Source organism: Macaca thibetana, chromosome 6, assembly GCF_024542745.1.
Source record: "Macaca thibetana thibetana isolate TM-01 chromosome 6, ASM2454274v1, whole genome shotgun sequence".
Taxonomy (NCBI): domain Eukaryota; kingdom Metazoa; phylum Chordata; class Mammalia; order Primates; family Cercopithecidae; genus Macaca; species Macaca thibetana.
In genome coordinates, this window is record NC_065583.1 from 100,453,162 (window position 1) to 100,472,007 (window position 18,846).

General features: G+C 37.7%; 2 protein-coding genes across 4 annotated transcripts in view; both read right to left on the reverse strand.

The window, feature by feature from the left end:
* The window catches only part of ZCCHC9 (zinc finger CCHC-type containing 9), a 342,756-nt gene that overhangs the window by 201,725 nt on the left and 122,185 nt on the right, over positions 1 to 18,846 (reverse strand). The gene's annotated exons all lie outside the window — the stretch shown is intronic.
* Positions 1 to 18,846, reverse strand: part of RASGRF2 (Ras protein specific guanine nucleotide releasing factor 2) — a 265,430-nt gene that overhangs the window by 125,809 nt on the left and 120,775 nt on the right. For all 3 annotated transcript variants that reach the window (XM_050795639.1, XM_050795640.1, XM_050795641.1), the window contains 3 exons: positions 12,894 to 13,054; positions 11,525 to 11,591; positions 10,887 to 11,023 (listed from right to left, as the gene is read on the reverse strand). In XM_050795639.1, the coding sequence (XP_050651596.1) occupies positions 10,887 to 11,023; positions 11,525 to 11,591; positions 12,894 to 13,054 (365 nt within the window). The remainder of the gene's footprint in view (positions 1 to 10,886; positions 11,024 to 11,524; positions 11,592 to 12,893; positions 13,055 to 18,846) is intronic.

An 18,846-nucleotide genomic window follows, 5' to 3' on the forward strand; every position in this document is an offset into this window, starting at 1 on the left:
CCCCTTGGGGAACCAACACAGAAAGTGGGAAAGTAGACATGGTGTTTTGTGAGACCTGTGGGAAATGAACAATGTTCCTTCAATTTTCTTCAATATTCTAAGCAAATGGCATAGTTACTGAGATGACAGCCTTAGAATGACTACACTATCAAGAACAGAGGTGAGGTAATGGGGAGACCACTTAAACTCAGCCCAGAGCTCCCACACAGCTTCAGAGACAACCACACTATTTAAGTGGAGCCCAGACAAGGTGGGGACAGGCACTGGAGGTGGCCAGAGTCACAGACCTGGGTCATAAAGAGGCATCTCTGTCTCGTCCTGGACAGGGGGTCAGAAGGCAGAGATTTAACTCGTTTCTTAGGGATTCATAGTCCAAACCCCTGGGGAATACAGGAATTGGGTCTGGAAATCCAGGAAATGTACCACTGGAGATGAGTTCAAAGGGCTTGTCATCCTACCTGCACCAACAGTCAGAGAATGGAAGGGCAGAGCTACCTGGCAGCCCATCAAAGCTATAGGATACCCCCAATCACAGTATCTTAAGATGCAGTTTCCTGGGGGCTGACTTTGTCTACTTCCCTCCTCTTGGAGACCAGAAGGGAAGCAGCTTTTGCTTTTTGAAAGAGGGAACCAAGAGGAAGGGGGTCTCAAGACCAATCTGCCCAGTGCACTTGCCCAGGAAACTCTGCAGGGTGGTAAGTAGGAGTAGGGAAGACAGTCAGCTTCCATAGTCCACAACAGAAGCCATGATGTGTGACCCAAGGCCAAGGAGTGAGAGATGAGCCCACTCCAGGGAGCTGAAATAGAACTTTCTCCCCTGTTCCCAACATAAGAAGCAAGTGCTTTCCCCTTTTTCATCCTTCATCTGTGGTGCCAATCCAGAGTTTAGCTGTGTGTCTTTTCTGTTTTCCAGGATCTGGAAAGGTTTTGTGGAGAAAAACAGAAGAGACACACTGAGACATTTTTTGATCAGCTACAGTGTTACATATAAACAGCTTAGTCCGAATACTGCATAAAATTTGAGAGAGAAAAAATAAAATAAATCTAGCTTTTCATACCTAATATGAATACACATAGAGTACTACTTTGGCTGGAGTAATATTTAACTTGAAAAACCATGTAATTATACAAAAGAGAATTGGAAAGGGGAAATAATACATTAAAAATTATCACAAAAAAGATGAAAAATGAAGGGTGAAGAATTTTATTACTATTATTTATTTTTAAAATAAATTATTCATCTACGAAATAGGAAAGAAGAGGTCTTCATTTTTTTCTCATCTCTCTCTCTTCACAAATATAGGAATTTATAGTTTGAAATTTAAGAGATATAGGCAAAAATGAATATAGACTTTTATTTTTCATCTTAATGTTTTTATTTTTTATTATGAAATAATTCAAATATACGTAAAAGAATGAGCCATCCACATACCAGCCACTAGACTTAACTAATATTAACACTTTCCCATGTTTTCTATAGATCATCGTTTTTCTGTAAAGGATATAAAACACTATAAACATAGTTAAATCCTCCTCTTTTTTTCCATTCCAATAGGCTCTTTCTACCCTGGAAGCAATCACTATCTTGAAGCTGATGGATATCTACTTGTCCTTCTTTCATTCCTGATTTCTTATTTTACTATATATTTGTGTATCTGACCATCATAAAGTACAATATTATTTGCATTTAAATTTTTTATATAGATGCTTGTATTTTTCTCACACAATATTGCTTTTAAGATTTGTTCATATTGATATGCATAGTTCGTTCATTCATATTAACGGCTATATATCCCACTATATAAACATAAATTACAGTTTAGTCGATCTCATATATGTATACATTTAAAATGTTTACATTTTCTGCTATAACAAAGATACAGTGACTATTACAAATTTCTCCTTGTGAAAAAGTTTTTTCCTATCTTTTAATTTTTCAAAGGCAATCTGTCTTTTTACTTTTTGAGATTTTTCTTTCTGTGTTTTGTCTGCTATAGTCTTACCTCAACGTGTCTAGATGAGGTTTTTATTTGAGTTTATGCAGCTTGGAATTTGGTATGTTTCTTCAGTATGAGGATTCGTATCTTTCATCCACTTTTAAAATTTCTACTCATTTTCTCTTTGAAGACTGCATCTTTTCTATTCCCTGCAATTCTCATTCCAGAAATGTATATTGGGCCTTCTAACTCTATCCTCCATCTGATTTTCTCATATTTGCCATCTCTTTATCTCTCTTTGCTGTATTTGAGGTAATTTCGTAGAATATAGGATCTATATTCTCTACAGCTATATAGAATATAGATATTCTATAGCTATCTCTATATAGTTATATTCTATCTATAGCTATATAGAATATAGCTGCATTCTAGCTATAGTTATGTAGAATATAGCTATACCTATATTCTATACCTATATATAGGTATAGAACCACATACCTATATATATTATCTGGTTCTTAATCATCTCACTAGCTATGGTTGATCCACTGTCTTTAATAAATTTTCAATGAATTTCTCATGAATATGTAATGTTGTGGTCCTACAGTTTCTAGTTTTAGATTTTTCTACGTGGTTCTTTGACAGGTCAGCCTGGTTTTTTTTTTTTTGCATAGTGATCTCTTCTTTCCTTATGGTTTCTTTCTTTCTTTTATAGTTTTATTATACTTTAAGCCTTGTTATTTTATGGTCTTTTCCAAGTTGTCACCCTATTACTTGAGGTTCTTGTAGTGCTAATTCTACTGCTATCCATGCCTGCTAAGTCTCACTCCTGATAAATAATTTACTCACAAGATTTGTAATTTTTAATTCGAGCACATGTCATGAGCCCCAGATTGTAGAAGTGTTGCTAATGGAGTGGCTTTGTGTTTCGGGCTGCAAGCATGCTTGGGATTTCAACATTCAAAAGTTATTTTTAAAACAATTTCTCAGTTGGGCATTTACAGCATGCGAATAAGTCTGATTTCAAATCTGTAGGCCAGAGACACATTCTTTTTTTTTCTTTTGTGAGACAGAGTCTCACTCTGTCACCCGGGCTGGAATGCGGTAGGATGATCTTGACTCACTGCAACCTCCACCTCCTGGGTTCAAGTGATTCTCCTGCCTCAGCCTCCTGAGTAGCTGGGACTACAGGCATGTGCCACCACGCCTGGCTAATTTTTGTATTTTTAGTAGAGATGGGGTTTCATCATGTTGGCCAGGCTGGTGTCAAACTCCTGACCTCAAGTGATCCACCCGCCTCAGCCTTCCAAAGTGCTGGGATTATAAGTGTGAGCCACCGCGTCTGGCCACATTCATTTTTAAAAAGAAGATTTTTAAAAATTCAGAACCCAAGACAAAGACAAACTTCTTTCTTTCTTTCCTTGGGTCAAAGGGTACAGTTTTTTAGGTTCTTGTTTCACAAAGGGAATACCCTTTCAACGCCCAGGCTTTAAATAGAGAACTTGATTAATGGGCCTTAGGCCAACTTTTGCCCTCTTTATATGTTAATACTACGAGGACATGGAACTAATATCTAGTCTAAAACCATTCCCAAGTCTGTAAGTCTTTGGCTTACAAGCTTTTATCTATGGCTTTAAATTCCCTTGTTTCTGGCAACAAGAGATTTCCCTTCCTATCCGTAAATATACCTACACATTAAAATTTTTTAATTTTACTGATTTTATATGTTAAACGTTTCTGTTTTTATAGCAAGAGGGGACTAAATCAGCTTAGTCCTTCATACTACCAGAATTGGAACTTGAAATAAATGTTTTAAACTCAAAAGAGGAGATTTATGTGACCATTTCTGCACATCTCATTATCCAGTGTCAAGTCTCATTCATAAATCTTTCTGAGTCATTGTCAAGCCTTAAAAATATTTTAGGAATAAAAGGAAATTTTTACTTTCACTCAAGTTTCAGGAGAACAAAATATATATTCAATCCAAACCATACCTCAAAAGACTATGTAATGAATAGTCATATTTTAAGTTATATAAAAAGGTCTTTGATAATTAGCACACAACCTTTAATCTATCCATGAGATAGATGATTGGATAGATAGATGTATGGATGGAGAGATAGAGAGAGAGAGGCTAGATAGATAGATAGATATTATGATATATTTATAATAGGGGAATGGTTTTCAAAATGAGTTCCTCATCCCCAGACTTCAGGGACATCCCCAGGCTGCACAAACAGGAATGTGAAAAAAAGAATGGCTCCTGGAGTCTCTAGGTCTACCAACTTTATTTTAACCAGAACATTCTGCTTTTATCTTACTTCCATTTGGGACTCTTGGAGTAATGCTGCAATGAAGAAAGAGTTCTGCTCTAGAAAAAAAGTTTAACTATAATAGAATTGGTATATGTGAGTGTGTATACGAACAGACTTACAGAGGAAGGTGTGGCATACATTTATGGTTATATAAGCATGCACCCTGGTTGTTGGGAAGAAGTGATGCCTATATACAGTTCGTTTAGTTAAGAAATATATTCAAATAAGCAAGGTTTCAGATATCTTTAATGTCATCTTGAATTTGTGTGAATTACAACAAACCTTGAAGTTAACAGGAGAACAAAATTAGATTCCTAGATCATAGATAGTCTAGTTCAGTTTGTAATGGGTGGAATAGGATCTGGGAATACGTATGTTCACAAAAGCCCCAAGTGATTTTGAAGCAGCTGGTCTTTGGACAAGTATTGAGAGTGACTTCTCCACCAAGAGTTTTTCAGGGTCTTACTTAAGGCAGTACCTATTTAAAGACCAGTGGTCTACAGTGTTACCATATTTTCCACCTTCCTGATACTTCTAAGTACTGGCAAGAAAGGTTAGAGTCAATTTTTTTAATTCATCTTTTTATGTTAAAGTAGAAAATTCCCTTTTGATTTCTGAGAAGCTATTTTTAGGGAGAAAGCATGTCCAGTGTGCTACAAATTTGTCTACACAGGTCTATATTTTGGGACATCTATCCAAACCAAGAAGCTCAGAGGTAAATTTTAATTCTGCATTTTAGTTAATAGCCATAATTACAGTGGATCTGTTTAATAAACCATTATGTATGATAGTGAGACAAGCACAAATGAATGTGCTTTATTGAAATAAATAGTAAAATCTTCAGCCTCCGATCATTCCCTATAAATAGATGAAAAAGGGGAAGAATTATTGGTTGAGACCATTAGCCACTTGTACTTTTTGCTGGAGGCGCCAACAGTTAATTATGGCCTTACTGGTGTAACTAAGAGTGTGATTAATCATTCAAGCAATCGTTCCTTCTAAAAATTACAGCTTCAGAGAGAGAGAGACTTGGCAAAGCTAAAAGTCTTAAGTTTTATAGAGTTTCTTATGGGAAACTGGGATTGTAGCAATACTCAGGAACCACTTTCTCTTCTTAAAAAAAGAGCTACCTATGATTAGTATAATACAACAGAATAGCTTAGCAAGGTGGCTTCAAATCAAGCCAGAAAAAGTAAGATTTAGAAAAATAGTGGCCAGGCACAGTGCCTCATGCCTGTAATCCCAGCACTTTGGAAGGCTGAAGCGGGTGGATCACGATGTCAGGAGATCGAGATCATCCTGGCTAACATGGTGAAACCCTGTCTCTACTAAAAATACAAAAAATTAGCCGGGCATGGTGGCGGGTGCCTGCAGTCCCAGCTACTAGGGAGGCTGAGGCAGGAGAATGGTGTGAACCTGGGAGGCAGAGCTTGTAGTGAGCTGAGATCATGCCACTGCACTCCAGCCTGGGTGACGGGGAGAGACTCTGTCTCAAAAAAAAAAAAAAAAAAAAAAAAAACAAAAAAAGGAAAAGAAAAGAAGAAAAATAGTGACAACAATTAAAAAGACAAAATAATGGAGAACATATATATTCATAATCTAAATAGAAAGAAAATGTTCACTTCCCTAGTCTATAAGGGTAGTGCCAGTGAATTACTATCTAGTATAAAAAGAAATAGTAGAAAATGTGAATCTCGTTGATAATTACAGAAATGTAAATTAAAACCACTAGAAAGCAAAAACACGTTTCCATTAAATAGAAAAATGTGATAAATGTGACAAATTCAACATTGGCAAGACTTAGAAGACAATTACATAGGTACCTTGTTGATGATGTAGTAAAATTATAACTTACGTATTTCTTGAAGGAATTGTGGCAGTCTGTCACACCAGGAATCATGAAATAAGGAGAGTGATCAGGCTTTTTACACCAGCCTTATACTCTAACTACACACCAACAAGGGACTTTAAAAGAAAGGAAAAACTCCCACACAAAGATGTTTAGCACCTCATTATATATTAATCCTCAAACTTGGAAACAGCTCATATACTCAATGCTCAATTGTTCAGAAGAAGCTATAAAAGCAGTAAATTGATGCAGTTGAATATATTTAATATAATGCAGATGAATAATAGATAGCCAATATGAATATGAAGAGTTTACAGGAATATAGAAAGAAGTAAATGAGGTAAAAAGCAAACATGATGTATGTATACACTGAGACGCAAACTGTACAATTATTTCTATACAGCAAGACTGTGGAGACTTTAGAGATGCAAACAGTTCATTCTTCAGGACAGAGGTTCTTTAATTGTGCACAGTGATCTATGGAGCTTATGGAGTTTAGAATGGCATCTGGAATGTGGGTTAAGGAATCTGCATTTAAAACAGTCCTCACATAATTCTAATATAGGTTATCTGTGGAAGCTATTTTGATAAACATTTTAGTGTGTTGGGTGTTGGGAATATTTCTAGTTCATTTTTGTGTCCATATTTTCACATATACACAATAAAATATTAAATAGGACATTTCAAGCATTCAGTAAGCTTATCTTATTAATAATGAATATGTCCAGAAATATACTTGAGAGACTAATTCTATGAATGGATATGTAACTTCTCCTATAAAAGGAAGATGCTTGAAGCAGGGAATGAAGCCAGCTGAGATATAGGCTTCTGGGCAGCAGACTAGGCTCAGTCAAGAGCACAGCACTCTGTCTCTACCACCTACCCACCTACCATTCAAACCCCACACCAGCAAAATCACTAAGTATACTAGAACAATCACTACTTCACTCAGCCTTTGGCAGCAGTTGACATGTGACCACTCCCTCCTCCTTGACACATTTTCTTCACTCAGCTGCTAAGACACCATATCCTCTTGGCTGTCCTCCAGCTGCACTGGTGGTTCCTTCTTGGTGCTCTTCACTATTCTCCCTGACCTGACCCCTTTCTCAGTCTGCAGCCCTCTTACTTCTACCTACGCATATTCCCTTGGTGATCTCAACAGTCTCACAGCCTTAAATACCACCCAAATGATGTAGTATCTTCCACCCAGACCTCCCTCTAAATGCTGGACTTCTATATCCCACTGCTTATTTATGAACTCCACTCAAATGTCTAGCAGACTTCTGAGACTCAGTACATTCAAAAGTAAATTTCTGCTTTTCACCTCCAAATCTCTTTTCCCAGCAGATTTCTCCATCTCAGGTAATGACAACTCCATCCTTCCAGTTGCTCAGGCCAAAACCTCTGAAGTCATCCTTCACCCTTTTTCTCTCACATCCCAACTCTAATCCACAATAAAACTCTGCTGGTTCTACCTTCAAAATGAATCCAGACTCAGAACCCTAATCTCCATCTCCATTCCTGCCATGCTGGCCTGAGCTCTCAACATCTCTTGCCTGGACTATTGCAGCAGCCTGCTCACTCACCTCCCTGCTTCCACTCCTGCCCTCTGCCCTCAGCCCATCCTCACCACAGCAGCCACAGCAATCCTTTCCAAACCGAAGACAGTTCATGGCATTCCTTTGCTGAAATCCTTTAATAGCTTTCATCTGACTGAGTATAAGCCAAAGCCCCTTTCATTGGTGTAGAAAGGCATTCTTGATCTGGCCCGTTACCTCGGTGACTTTCTTTTTCTTTTCTATTCTCCCTCTCACATACCCTACTCCAGCCACACTGCCTTTCATGGTATTCCTTGAAACATGCAGCCTCCTCCTACTTTACAGTCTTTGCAATTGCTGTTTCCTCTCACATGGCATCACATATTCACATGGTATCTCCATCACCTCCTACAGCCTTTGTTTAAAAGTCTCCTTCAGAATGAGGTGACCACCATTTAGAAACTCTACCAACCCACCCACCTTCAGCAGCCCAATCCTTCTTACCTTGCCCTGTTACCTTCTAATATGAAATAGTATATACTTAGTTATTACCCTTATCATTTATTTTTGGTCTTCCCCATGTTAGAATGGAAGTTACAAAAGGTTAAGAAAATTTTGTTGTGATGGCACATGTATACATATGTAACAAACCTGCACGTTGTGCACATGTACTCTAGAACTTAAAGTATAATTTTAAAAAAAAGAAAGAAAGAAAGAAAGAAAGAAAAAAAAAGAGTTCAAGGCCAGCTTGGTCAACATGGTGAAACCCTGTCTCTAAAAAGAAAAAAAAACAAAAGAACAGAAAATTTTGTTGTGGTTGTCTCTTTTCTTCATGATATGTCAAAAATCTCTAGAACAGTGCCAGGCCAGGCATATAGCACTGCATAAATATATTTGTTGAATGAATGAAACCACAAGTGCCAAAGCCACACAATGCCAAGACTCTGTCGGCCATAGTCATCTCGTGTGATGGTATCCCCATCACTAAAAAAGATATAACTTGGCCAGGCACAGTGGCTCACGCCTGTAATCCCAGCACTTTGGGAGGCCAAGGCAGGCGGATCACCTGAGATCAGAAGTTTGAGACCACCCTGACCAACATGGTGAAACCCCCGTCTCTACTAAAAATACAAAATTAGCTAGGTGTGGTGGTGCACACCTGTAATCCCAGCTACTCGGGAAGCTGAGGCAGGAGAATCAGTTGAACCTGGGAGAGGTGGAGTTTGCAGTTAGCCAAGATGGCACCACTGCACTTCAGCTTGGGCGACAGAGCGAGACTCGATCTCAAAAAAAAAAAAAAAAAAAAAAAAAAAAAAAAAAAAAAAAAAAAAAAAGAACTTTTGGTTAGCCTCCTTCCATTGAAGATATAATCTAATACAATTTTTTTGCTAAGCAACATAATAGCCATAGCATCTTGATGAAATAAGGAGGAAGTTGTATATTTCTACCTTAACGTCTAAGCAGAGGGAAAGACTCACTTAGACCTTTGCTAGTGACAGGCAAAGCACTGGGTGCCTTTCTTTAAAGGATCAGGCACAGAATCATTCACACACTCCAAGCATCTTTCTCTCTTAACAATGCCTCCCCAGTCATGCTAAGGAAGGTCACCTGAGCTTCCATCAAGTCTATATCTTAGGGGCCCCAATTATATCATAAGGTAGAAGGCAGAAGCAGGTGGAAAAACACCTTTGCCTACTCCTATTCTCCTCATTCTTCCTACATATCTTGGCTTCATAACACGCACACAATTTTGTTGCATTTAGCTGTTTCCTTCCTTTTGCTCCCTATGAGCCTGCCTATTCTCCCTGAGAGCAAGAACCACAGTCATATTCCTGGTACCTGCACAATACCTGACACCACATGGTGATTCCTCAATAAATGTTCGTAGAGTCAGTGAATGATCCAGAGTTTCATAAAGTAAGAGATGTGGTACAAATAGGGAGAAACTTAATATGCTATTAATTGATATAGAATAGAGCTAATAAATCACCACAAGGATGCAATTCCACAAAAATGGAAGATCCCATATTTCCATTTCCTAGAAAAGAAATGGCTTCTCTTCTAGCTATTTATTTGCCATCGAAGCCATCCTGAGGGTATATAAGTAAAAGTCCAGCATAAGGCACTCTTGTAGAGGATGTTTAGAGTGCTAAACAGAAAAAAAAGACCCAGATTAGGTTTACATTCTGACTCAATGCAGCTGAGCAGCTTTTGACAAATGCTTAAATTTGCAGACCTCAGTTTTCTCACCTGTGAAATGGGACTAATTTCTCTCTGCTTACCTTCAGAATACTATTGTAAGCGTCAAATGAGATTAAGTCTGTAAAACTACTTTGACAGATAAAAATGATTACTATTGACATTCATTTTCTATTTCACCTCAATTTTCAGTCACTCAAAAAAAAAAAAGAACTAAGTCCGAAGAACTATGATAGAATTCATGTTTCCACTTAAGTCTTACATATAAATTACTATGAGCTTTTCCCAAAAAAAGTATGAAAACTACAATATATATCTTTTCCATGTGCCCCGGTTTCTCTGAGTTAACAACTTTGAAAATAATTATCAAGTCCTTAAAAAAGATTTTTCTTACATAGCAACACTTTTCCCCTACAAAGCGAAAATTCATATGGAGCTTGAATAAGAATGCCCAAGTTCAGTCATGACTAGTTTTGGCATATTCTAAATCATATTATTTCCTAAATAAATGGAACAATTCCCTAACTGGGCGCTGCTGATCAAGGAAAGGTAAACAATTCTGTTCCCTAATTTTTAAATATATGAATTACAGGAGCTCATTTTCAGGTTTCATACTAGAGATGGTGTCTCTTTTGATTCTTTAATTCATGATTTCCTGCCATAGCCCTTGTTGGCTGTTTTGGTATCTTTCACCATTATTCTGCTTCAGAAACAAATAAGCAAAATATCGAGTGGAGCCATTAGAGAATTTATTACTATAAATTACTATAACAATACTGTTCAACACAATTGATTATATTTGCAACTGGTGTAAAATGCCCAGGAACTAAAATCCAATTACCACATTTCAGGCAAATTTTAACCTTAAGAAGAAGAACAAACAACAACGATAATGATCACAGCTTATCAAGATACATAGTGATTATGGCAGTGACCATAGCAATGAGTGTAATTTTTTAATAAAAATAAAAGACCTCTAAAAAATATCCCCAAAAGTTTAAGTTGTGAAATTTAAAAAACAAAAATTTGGCAAAAGCCACTTGCTTACCTGACTGATGTCACTCATCCAGGCAGCTTTCTCCTGGCGTGAGGGTGCTAACAAGACAACAGTGAAGGCGGCAGCGTCGGGAGGCTCCACCACTATTTTAAAATCCAGGTGCCCAAACACTTGCCCAGAACCTTTAGCTTGAACACATGTAAGTCAAACAATTAGATGAGAATACAAGAAAAAAAAAAAAAAAAAAAGAGTGATAACTGCCTTCACATCATTCTATTTATACAATCCATTTGCACTCAAATCGGGACTCTCATTTCAGCAATATCGTACTTCTCAGGCATGAAGAGGGCTTTATTAAGCTCATAAGCAGATGAAGAAGCTGAGGTCAGTAGGTTACTTGAGACTACAATCCTGATTTCCTTCTGATTTCATAGTTGTTTTTTTTTTTTTTTTTTAATTCCCATGATTTATAGAATTCCAACACTCTAATTCAACTCTTCTTTCTTCTCTATCTGCCACTTAATAGTCACTATCACAAAACAAATTCAGTAAAATGTGAATTCCCAAAGATGGTTTAACAAGGCCCATGGGCTAAATGGTTCATACATAAATGACTTTAGGGAGTTTGTCCTCAGCCTCTCTCCCACCTCTAATTCTAATAGAATCCTAAGTGATCAAACGTGACTTACAGTCATCATCGCTTGCATCTGGCTCCTCAATCAATGTGCAGTCTATTAGAGACAGAACCCCACCTGTCTGGAAACAAACCAATTTTTCATTAAGACACTGAAGGTCTTGTGTAGACTGGGAAGCTCTGATTTGTAAACACTATATTCAAGTTGCCATAGAAGAAAGCATAGCAATTCTGCATCATAAATAATTTTTCATAGAGTCCAAAATTAAGCTTAGATGTGCAAAAGGAAGTGAACTCATTTAACTTCAGTAAAATTCTTCCTTTTCAACCCACTCCCACTCAGTTGTTTATACAATTTAGCAAGTCAGCTGATGGGGGACTTAGATGGCACCACAGTGGCTTTAGAGAGTAATGCAGCTTAGCAAAGGGCTGAACTCACCAACCAGGATGCGGCTGAAGCAGTAGAAAGCTGTCATCATGGTGTTGAATAATATTTGTAAGCAATAATAAAAAAGGGTATAGATAGGCAAACTTTTTCCGTAACGGGTCAGATAGTAAATATTTTAGGCTCTGCAAGTCATATGATCTCTGTCACAACTACTCAGATCTGCCACTTTAGCATAAAAGCAGTCACAGACACAAAGACATGAGCGTGGCTGAGTTCCAATAAAACTTTATTAACAGGCCAGGCACAGTGGCTCACACTTGGAATTCTAGCACTTTGGGAGGCCAAGGCAGGAGGATCACTTGACGCCAGGAGTCATAGCAACATAGCAAGACATTGTCTCTATGAAAATTTTTTCAAAGATTAGATGGGCATGGCAGTACATGTCTGTGGTCCCAGCAGCTTAGGAAGCTGAGGCAGGAGGACTGCTTGAGCCTAGGAGTTCGAGGCTGCAGTGAGCTATGATCATGCCGCTGCACTCCAGCCTGGGCAACAGAGTGAGACCCTATCTCAACAAAACAAAACAAAACAAAAAATTTTATTAACAAAAACAGGCTCTAAGCCATGGGCCATAGTTTGCTGACTCCTAGTACAGAGCAAGATAAAATAGCATTTAGCAAATATTGCATTGGTATATTGTAGCGATTTGACAAGATTTTTGTAGCTCAGTAGTTGTCAACTAGTATACAACTTTGTATATGATTATACAGATACAGTATAGTATATCATTTTGTCCAGGTTATGATTTAAATTGTATTTCTTCATGGTGATGCATACTTAAAATACATTTCTATTACTCTGAATTCAAATGAAAATGAATTAAATGGCAGAGTTGGTAAATGCACATTACCTCACTCGTTATGCAATCATGACAATCTGTTTTATGATAATACCAAGCACGGGAAAGTCACAAGTGAGTTAACTTCAATACCTTGTAAGTGCTTGGAAGATCAGTGGAACAGTTATGGAAAATCAGTACCTTGAGCAGATGCAGCTTCCCTCCTGAACTTCTTGTGCATATTAAAAAGTGTTTTGTAAATAAGAAGCATTGTCTCTCTCCTTCCTTTTTCAAAGACAACGAACCCAGGCGAACTTTACTAAGCTTCCCCCTCTCAACGGAAGGTACTTGAATAAGAGAACCTGGTGATTACAAAAATGAAGAATACACAGCAATTAAAATTCTGTCAAGTGAGGACCATGTCCATGGCAATAAACACTAAGACCTGTTTCCCAAAATACCAGGGATTGATTTTATGTGACACATCATCAGAACAAGTAACTCTCTTCCAGTCTGAGCAGAAGAAACAATGCATTGTATTTTAAGGGCTGAACTGTTCCTAATATTTTTGTGAAACACTGTAGACTTGATTCTTCATCCATAAACTGGAAAATAAGTTTGAAAGAAGGCAAAATTGAATTCAAAGAATGAGGCACTTCTGCTATCTGTCCTTAGTGATCTGACCCAATCAATTTATGTGTTTAATAATAACATACATATTACATAATTATATAGAGTAATATAATAACATAACAAAAAGCAAATGCAATGCATTCTTCCTGAAGCACAGAAGGTAGATAAATAGCATATTAATATAGTTTACCTTGAATTTTAAAAATAGAATGTACATGTATATTATAAAAATATATAAATTATATAATTCAGGGAAATTTAGCTAAGAACTATTTTTAAAGGACACCTATTTCAAGTTACATTTAAATTATGTGTGATAAAAATTATTTGTAGAATCTAAACAGAAAATAAACCACATAAAATCTATACCCAGTATACTACTATGAGCAAAACTACCTTCCATTTAATGTAAGAAGCTATACACAGACTTTATAATACCAACATTGCCTTTGATTATTTCTAGATTTCACCCTCATAGCGACCTCCCCATACCCCAAAACAAAATTCCAATCTAAGTTAAATATCAAACCAAAAAGTACTAGCAAAGATTCTTGCAAACCTCTTGATTCTGACTTCTGAAGTGCCCTGAGATAATCATATTTCTTACATTTATTTAACCTACCACCTACCCCAAATGCAGCCTTACACAGGCTCATATTACCCTCAGAAGAATCATTAAGTGCATATCCAACCCTTGAACATTAACAGCAGTCATCACTAAGAGATGAGATTCTAGACAACCTTATTTTCCTCTTCATACATTTTTCTAGTTTCCTGATTTTTTTTAATGAGCACAAATTATTTCAATAAGGAGAAAAACACCACTAAAGTTCTTCATATAAATAATATATATACATAAGTTGGTAGAACTATGATTGAGTCACAAAATGTTCATATTAACATATGAATGTTGCAAATTGCATCTACTTTTTAACAGAGATTGAAAGGTGTACAGGGTGGCAAGAGACCCAAGTTTCCACGCCTGGATCTCACACTGTCTATTTTGGTGACTGCTGCAGTGGGATGCTTGACAGACACAGAGTAGGCAGCTATTTTGGGCCTAAAGAATAGCAAGGAAGCAGTCCTGGGTGAGGTGTGGGACTGGGGAACAATGGGCCAGGAGACGGCTTGACTCCTACAAAGGGATGGGTAAGAGGAGAGTGAATGAAGGAGGTGAGGTGGGTGGGAATAAACTGGCTGGTAGCCCAGGCAGCAAGGAATGACATAAAGTACTGGAGGCAGGGGAAAGCAGGAGGCCGAAGTTAGGGAAGTCTATGAGCAAGTCATAGCAGCAGAAGGCTCTGCTCATGGGGCTCAGGATGCAATCAAAGCCAGAGGCCTTGCAGAGGACGTGATTCAATGCCTCCCATTTCACAGATGGGGAAACTGAGGTCTGAGGTTAAGCAGATTGCCTAAGGTCATGCCTAAGTGAGAAGTGAGTGATGTAGCCAGAGGATTCGGCCACATAAAATATAAGACTCAGAAAGAAGACAGATGGGAAGAGAGTAAGTTCTAGCTCTGCCATGGGGGCCATGAGTCATCAGGTCCATGAGTTAGGGCTGAGTGAAAGACTGAGGCTTGGACAAATAAGCTTGGTGGACAAATAGGTTTGGGAGTCATTTTCAGAAAGGCTATAAGCAAGCTGTGAAAACAATAATAATGTGTTCGTTAGTAAATGCTTCTAGCAATTTAGTGATTTTCTATGTCAGAAATTATAGAGTACATAAAAATAAATACAATTTAGAAAGAAATTAGAGAATATACTGTTAGCTCATATATTAGCAATTACTGTGGATTTCAGCTGTGAGACAAAAAAAAATAAATGGTTCCTTGGCAACCATACACTAATATGCTTAATCTATAATTGTTTACCTCATATCCAAGTAGGAGGGAGACATAGGAGACTGTGTACATTAGGTACATACAGAAATGTATACACCTGAATTAAAAGTAAGAAATTGCAACACTATGGTTTGTGAAATAATCGTATTTGGAAAAAGCATTTTCAGTGGATTTTTTCACATTTTCTCTTGCATTTGACATGATGTTTCAACATAGCTATGAGATATGAAGAAAGGATTCCTTGCTAGCTAATATAAATTAGAGAAATACTTAGTATTCATTTAATGATTCATCAGATCATTGCTATAGCATGATTCTTCGAATCCTGGTCATCAGTCTGTCTAATAATTGGGGTCAACTTCCAACAAAATTTTTGTTATTTCAATCACTTCATTCCCACAGAATGGTATTCAAGACTATGCCCCTTATTCTGAATTCTACTGAGTAATGAAAAAGAATGAAGAGCCATTTCCAGCTTATTGGGTTAGGCATTTGGGAAGATATAACTGTCTCTAGACCCCAGGTTACAATTTCAGAGAACACTGGTACATTGAAAGCACATGCCTTAGAGTCTAGGAATGATTAAAATACCAGAAATGTCCATGTCTTATTCTCAAGGCACTTAGTCCTGTATTCAGTCACCTATATTTCATTTTCCTGATTTACATTTCCACAAAACACTGTTCACAATGCATAATAGATTTTATACAAAACGTCAACTTAGAGTGCCTTTATCTTCTACTAAACATTCATATATATTTCATGTTATTGAAAATAGGAAGTCATTCCAAAATTTGGATCTTGGCTTTTAAAGTTTATCATAATCTTGCAGGTCCTAGTCTAGGTGCTTTTGTGAGCATTAGCTCATTTTTACAACAATCCTAAAAGATAGCTACTACTATTAACTCCAATTTAAGGAGAAGAAACTGAGGCAGAGAGAAGTTAAGTAAATTGCCCAATATCACACAGCAAGGAAGTAGGGGAGACAGGATTTGATCTCCAGTGATGCAGCTCGACTGTTTTCCTATCATTGCCTCAGACACTCACATATTTATTCAACAAACTGTTAATAGATTTTAGAAAACAATGATAATATCAGCCCATTACTATAATATAGTCTTCTGTATCCTATCCATCAGACTAATAATTGGAAACCATTTACAATAAAACTTTCATTATTTCAATCACTAAATCCCCATCAGAAAACATTCAAGAGCTGCTGATGCCCTTATTCTAAGGTGACCTTTCAGATGATCTGGATGACGTATTTTTTCTAGTTCCTATGAATAAAAATTCACATCAGGTGGAAACCTCATGCACACATGCGCGCACACACACACACAGAAATAGACCACATATCAACCCTAAAAGTAATTAACACAAATATTAGCACACCTTTAGAGATAAATTGTAGACCATTTCATAGAAAATAAGAATCCCTCAAAATTTTTTTTAAATAATAATTTTTAAAAACACCTCAATGGGTCTTAAAGTCGTTAAGGGTGTTATGTAAAAGTGATAATAGGAGTAACCAAAGCAAACAATGCAAACTTTCCAAATTGTCTGTGATTGTATTACTTCCTAATTTCAGATTAAGGTCTGAATTTTAGAAACCAGCTTTACTGTATAACTCTTAAACAACTAACCAAAGCACGCATGCAGAAAAATACTGCTAAAAGGCAAATCATTATATTGACATCAACACAATAATACCAGAAATATTCATAGCTGACAGAAGTGCCTTAAACATGCAGTACATAACAAGGAATTAATAACATATGGGCATGAACAAAGGGAGAAATTGTCCATGATTGTTTTCTCTCCAATTGCAATGAAAAAAAATGACATCCAATATTTGACCTTCCAGCATTTTTCATTATTGAAGGTTTTTTCAAGCTCGGACCTAAAAAAGTTTACATTTTTTTAGCAATATAGTAAATGTTTATGGGTAATAATACTTCCCAATCAAAAATCCTTTAAGAAATTGTACGCTATAGAAACTTTTGTCTCCATTCTCACATACTATCAAGCACAAGTCAATTAGTAGACATTTTCAGCGAACTCCCATACAAGAAAAATACAACATAAAACACTTTACAGTCATAATTGCAATTCAATAAATAATTTAATTCAATGCCCATTTTCCAGGTACCTGTAACAGAAAACATCATACTAGACAAGGCAAGGCAGAGAGAATTCCTAAGCGCTGCCCTTCAGAGTTGACAGCAACCAGGACAGAGAGGCACACAAGCAAGTACCTCTACACAAGAGGATGAAATACAAGCACCAGGGGTAAAGTGCCTTGGAAACAAGCGGAAGGGAAATCCATTCTAACTGGAGGAGAGGGGAGGAGGAAGAAGAGGAAATTATAAAAGGCTCCTTCGGGGTATCTGATCTGAGCCTGGTGGGACAAGCAGACCTTCAACAGGCACAAAAGAGATGGATAAGGACACTCCCAGCCCCCAGGCTGGGGACAGCACAAGTAAAGGCACAGAGGCTGGCAGGCAGGAAGCCAATGTGGGGACACAGTCTGTGCAGAGGAATAGAGGAGGCATTACAAGGGCCTGATGTTGCTAGCATTGTATTCCACCCTTATTTAAAGAAAAAAGAATATCTAAAGCCAAAAATGAGAAAAGGAATAATTTCCTAAAATATACTCCCAAACTTTAACATATATGTGGTTTCTCCTTGTAAATAAATAATGCAAAATAGAATGGCATGCATTAAACTTTTAAAGTAGTCTGTGCAAAAAATTAATGTGCACAAAACATTGTCTTGTTCTTGAGGAGTAAAAGGAGATTTTAAGCAGTACATTATGGTAGGCAATGGCAACACAAATATCTTCAGATGATATTGGCACATTATAAACAGAAACTACATTAACGATTGAGTTCCAAATTTATGGTCCACTTCTCACCAAATTCAAAATTATAAATGTGTGCAATATATTGTCTCAAATCAACTGCCTGAGGCATTCTCCCCTCCCCCAGAGGACCTAAGCACTAAAAAAATAACTTGGGATGTGGTTTACGTCTTGCATTTTGAAATAACAGCCGAGGAGAAATATGCACTGTCAGGCTGTTGCTTCTCCACAGTTTCCGGCACAAATATCTTCAACTCTTCAAAAGCTTAATTTATCGAGTGATGCCCCCAAAGCACACTCCGCAAACACGACAGCTCCTGTATTACCAAAGCGTGGCAAGGGTCCATCAAAGACATTTCGTCTGGCAACGGGAGTTACCAGTTGAATCAAATTATATCGTGTGGAGCGGATCCGGAAGTGCTGATGAAAAATGGGAACAAGAGACAGCTGTTTTCACTTCGGACATGGTCCCCAGTCTTATGTGAAAGGGCTTTGAGTAACGCAAGTTTCTCCTGAGCCTTGGCCTGGGTATCGTCAGCACTTGGCACTGCCACGGCCGTGGGCCAGGCCGACCGGTCCTCCTTGGAGCTGCAGAGAATGTCCGGGCCGCTGAGGAGGAGCGTCCAGTCAGAATGTAACTGCCTGCCCCACTCGTGCTTTACTATGATTGTGTTGCTGTTTTTCATGGTCCCTGGAAAGAAACAGCACAAAGGTGGGCCTCAACCACCGCCTCGGCGAAGGCCGTGGGGGGTCCTGCGGGAACCGCACCCGTCACGCCTGCTCAGAACGCCTTCCGGGGTGCGCTGAGATCATGTG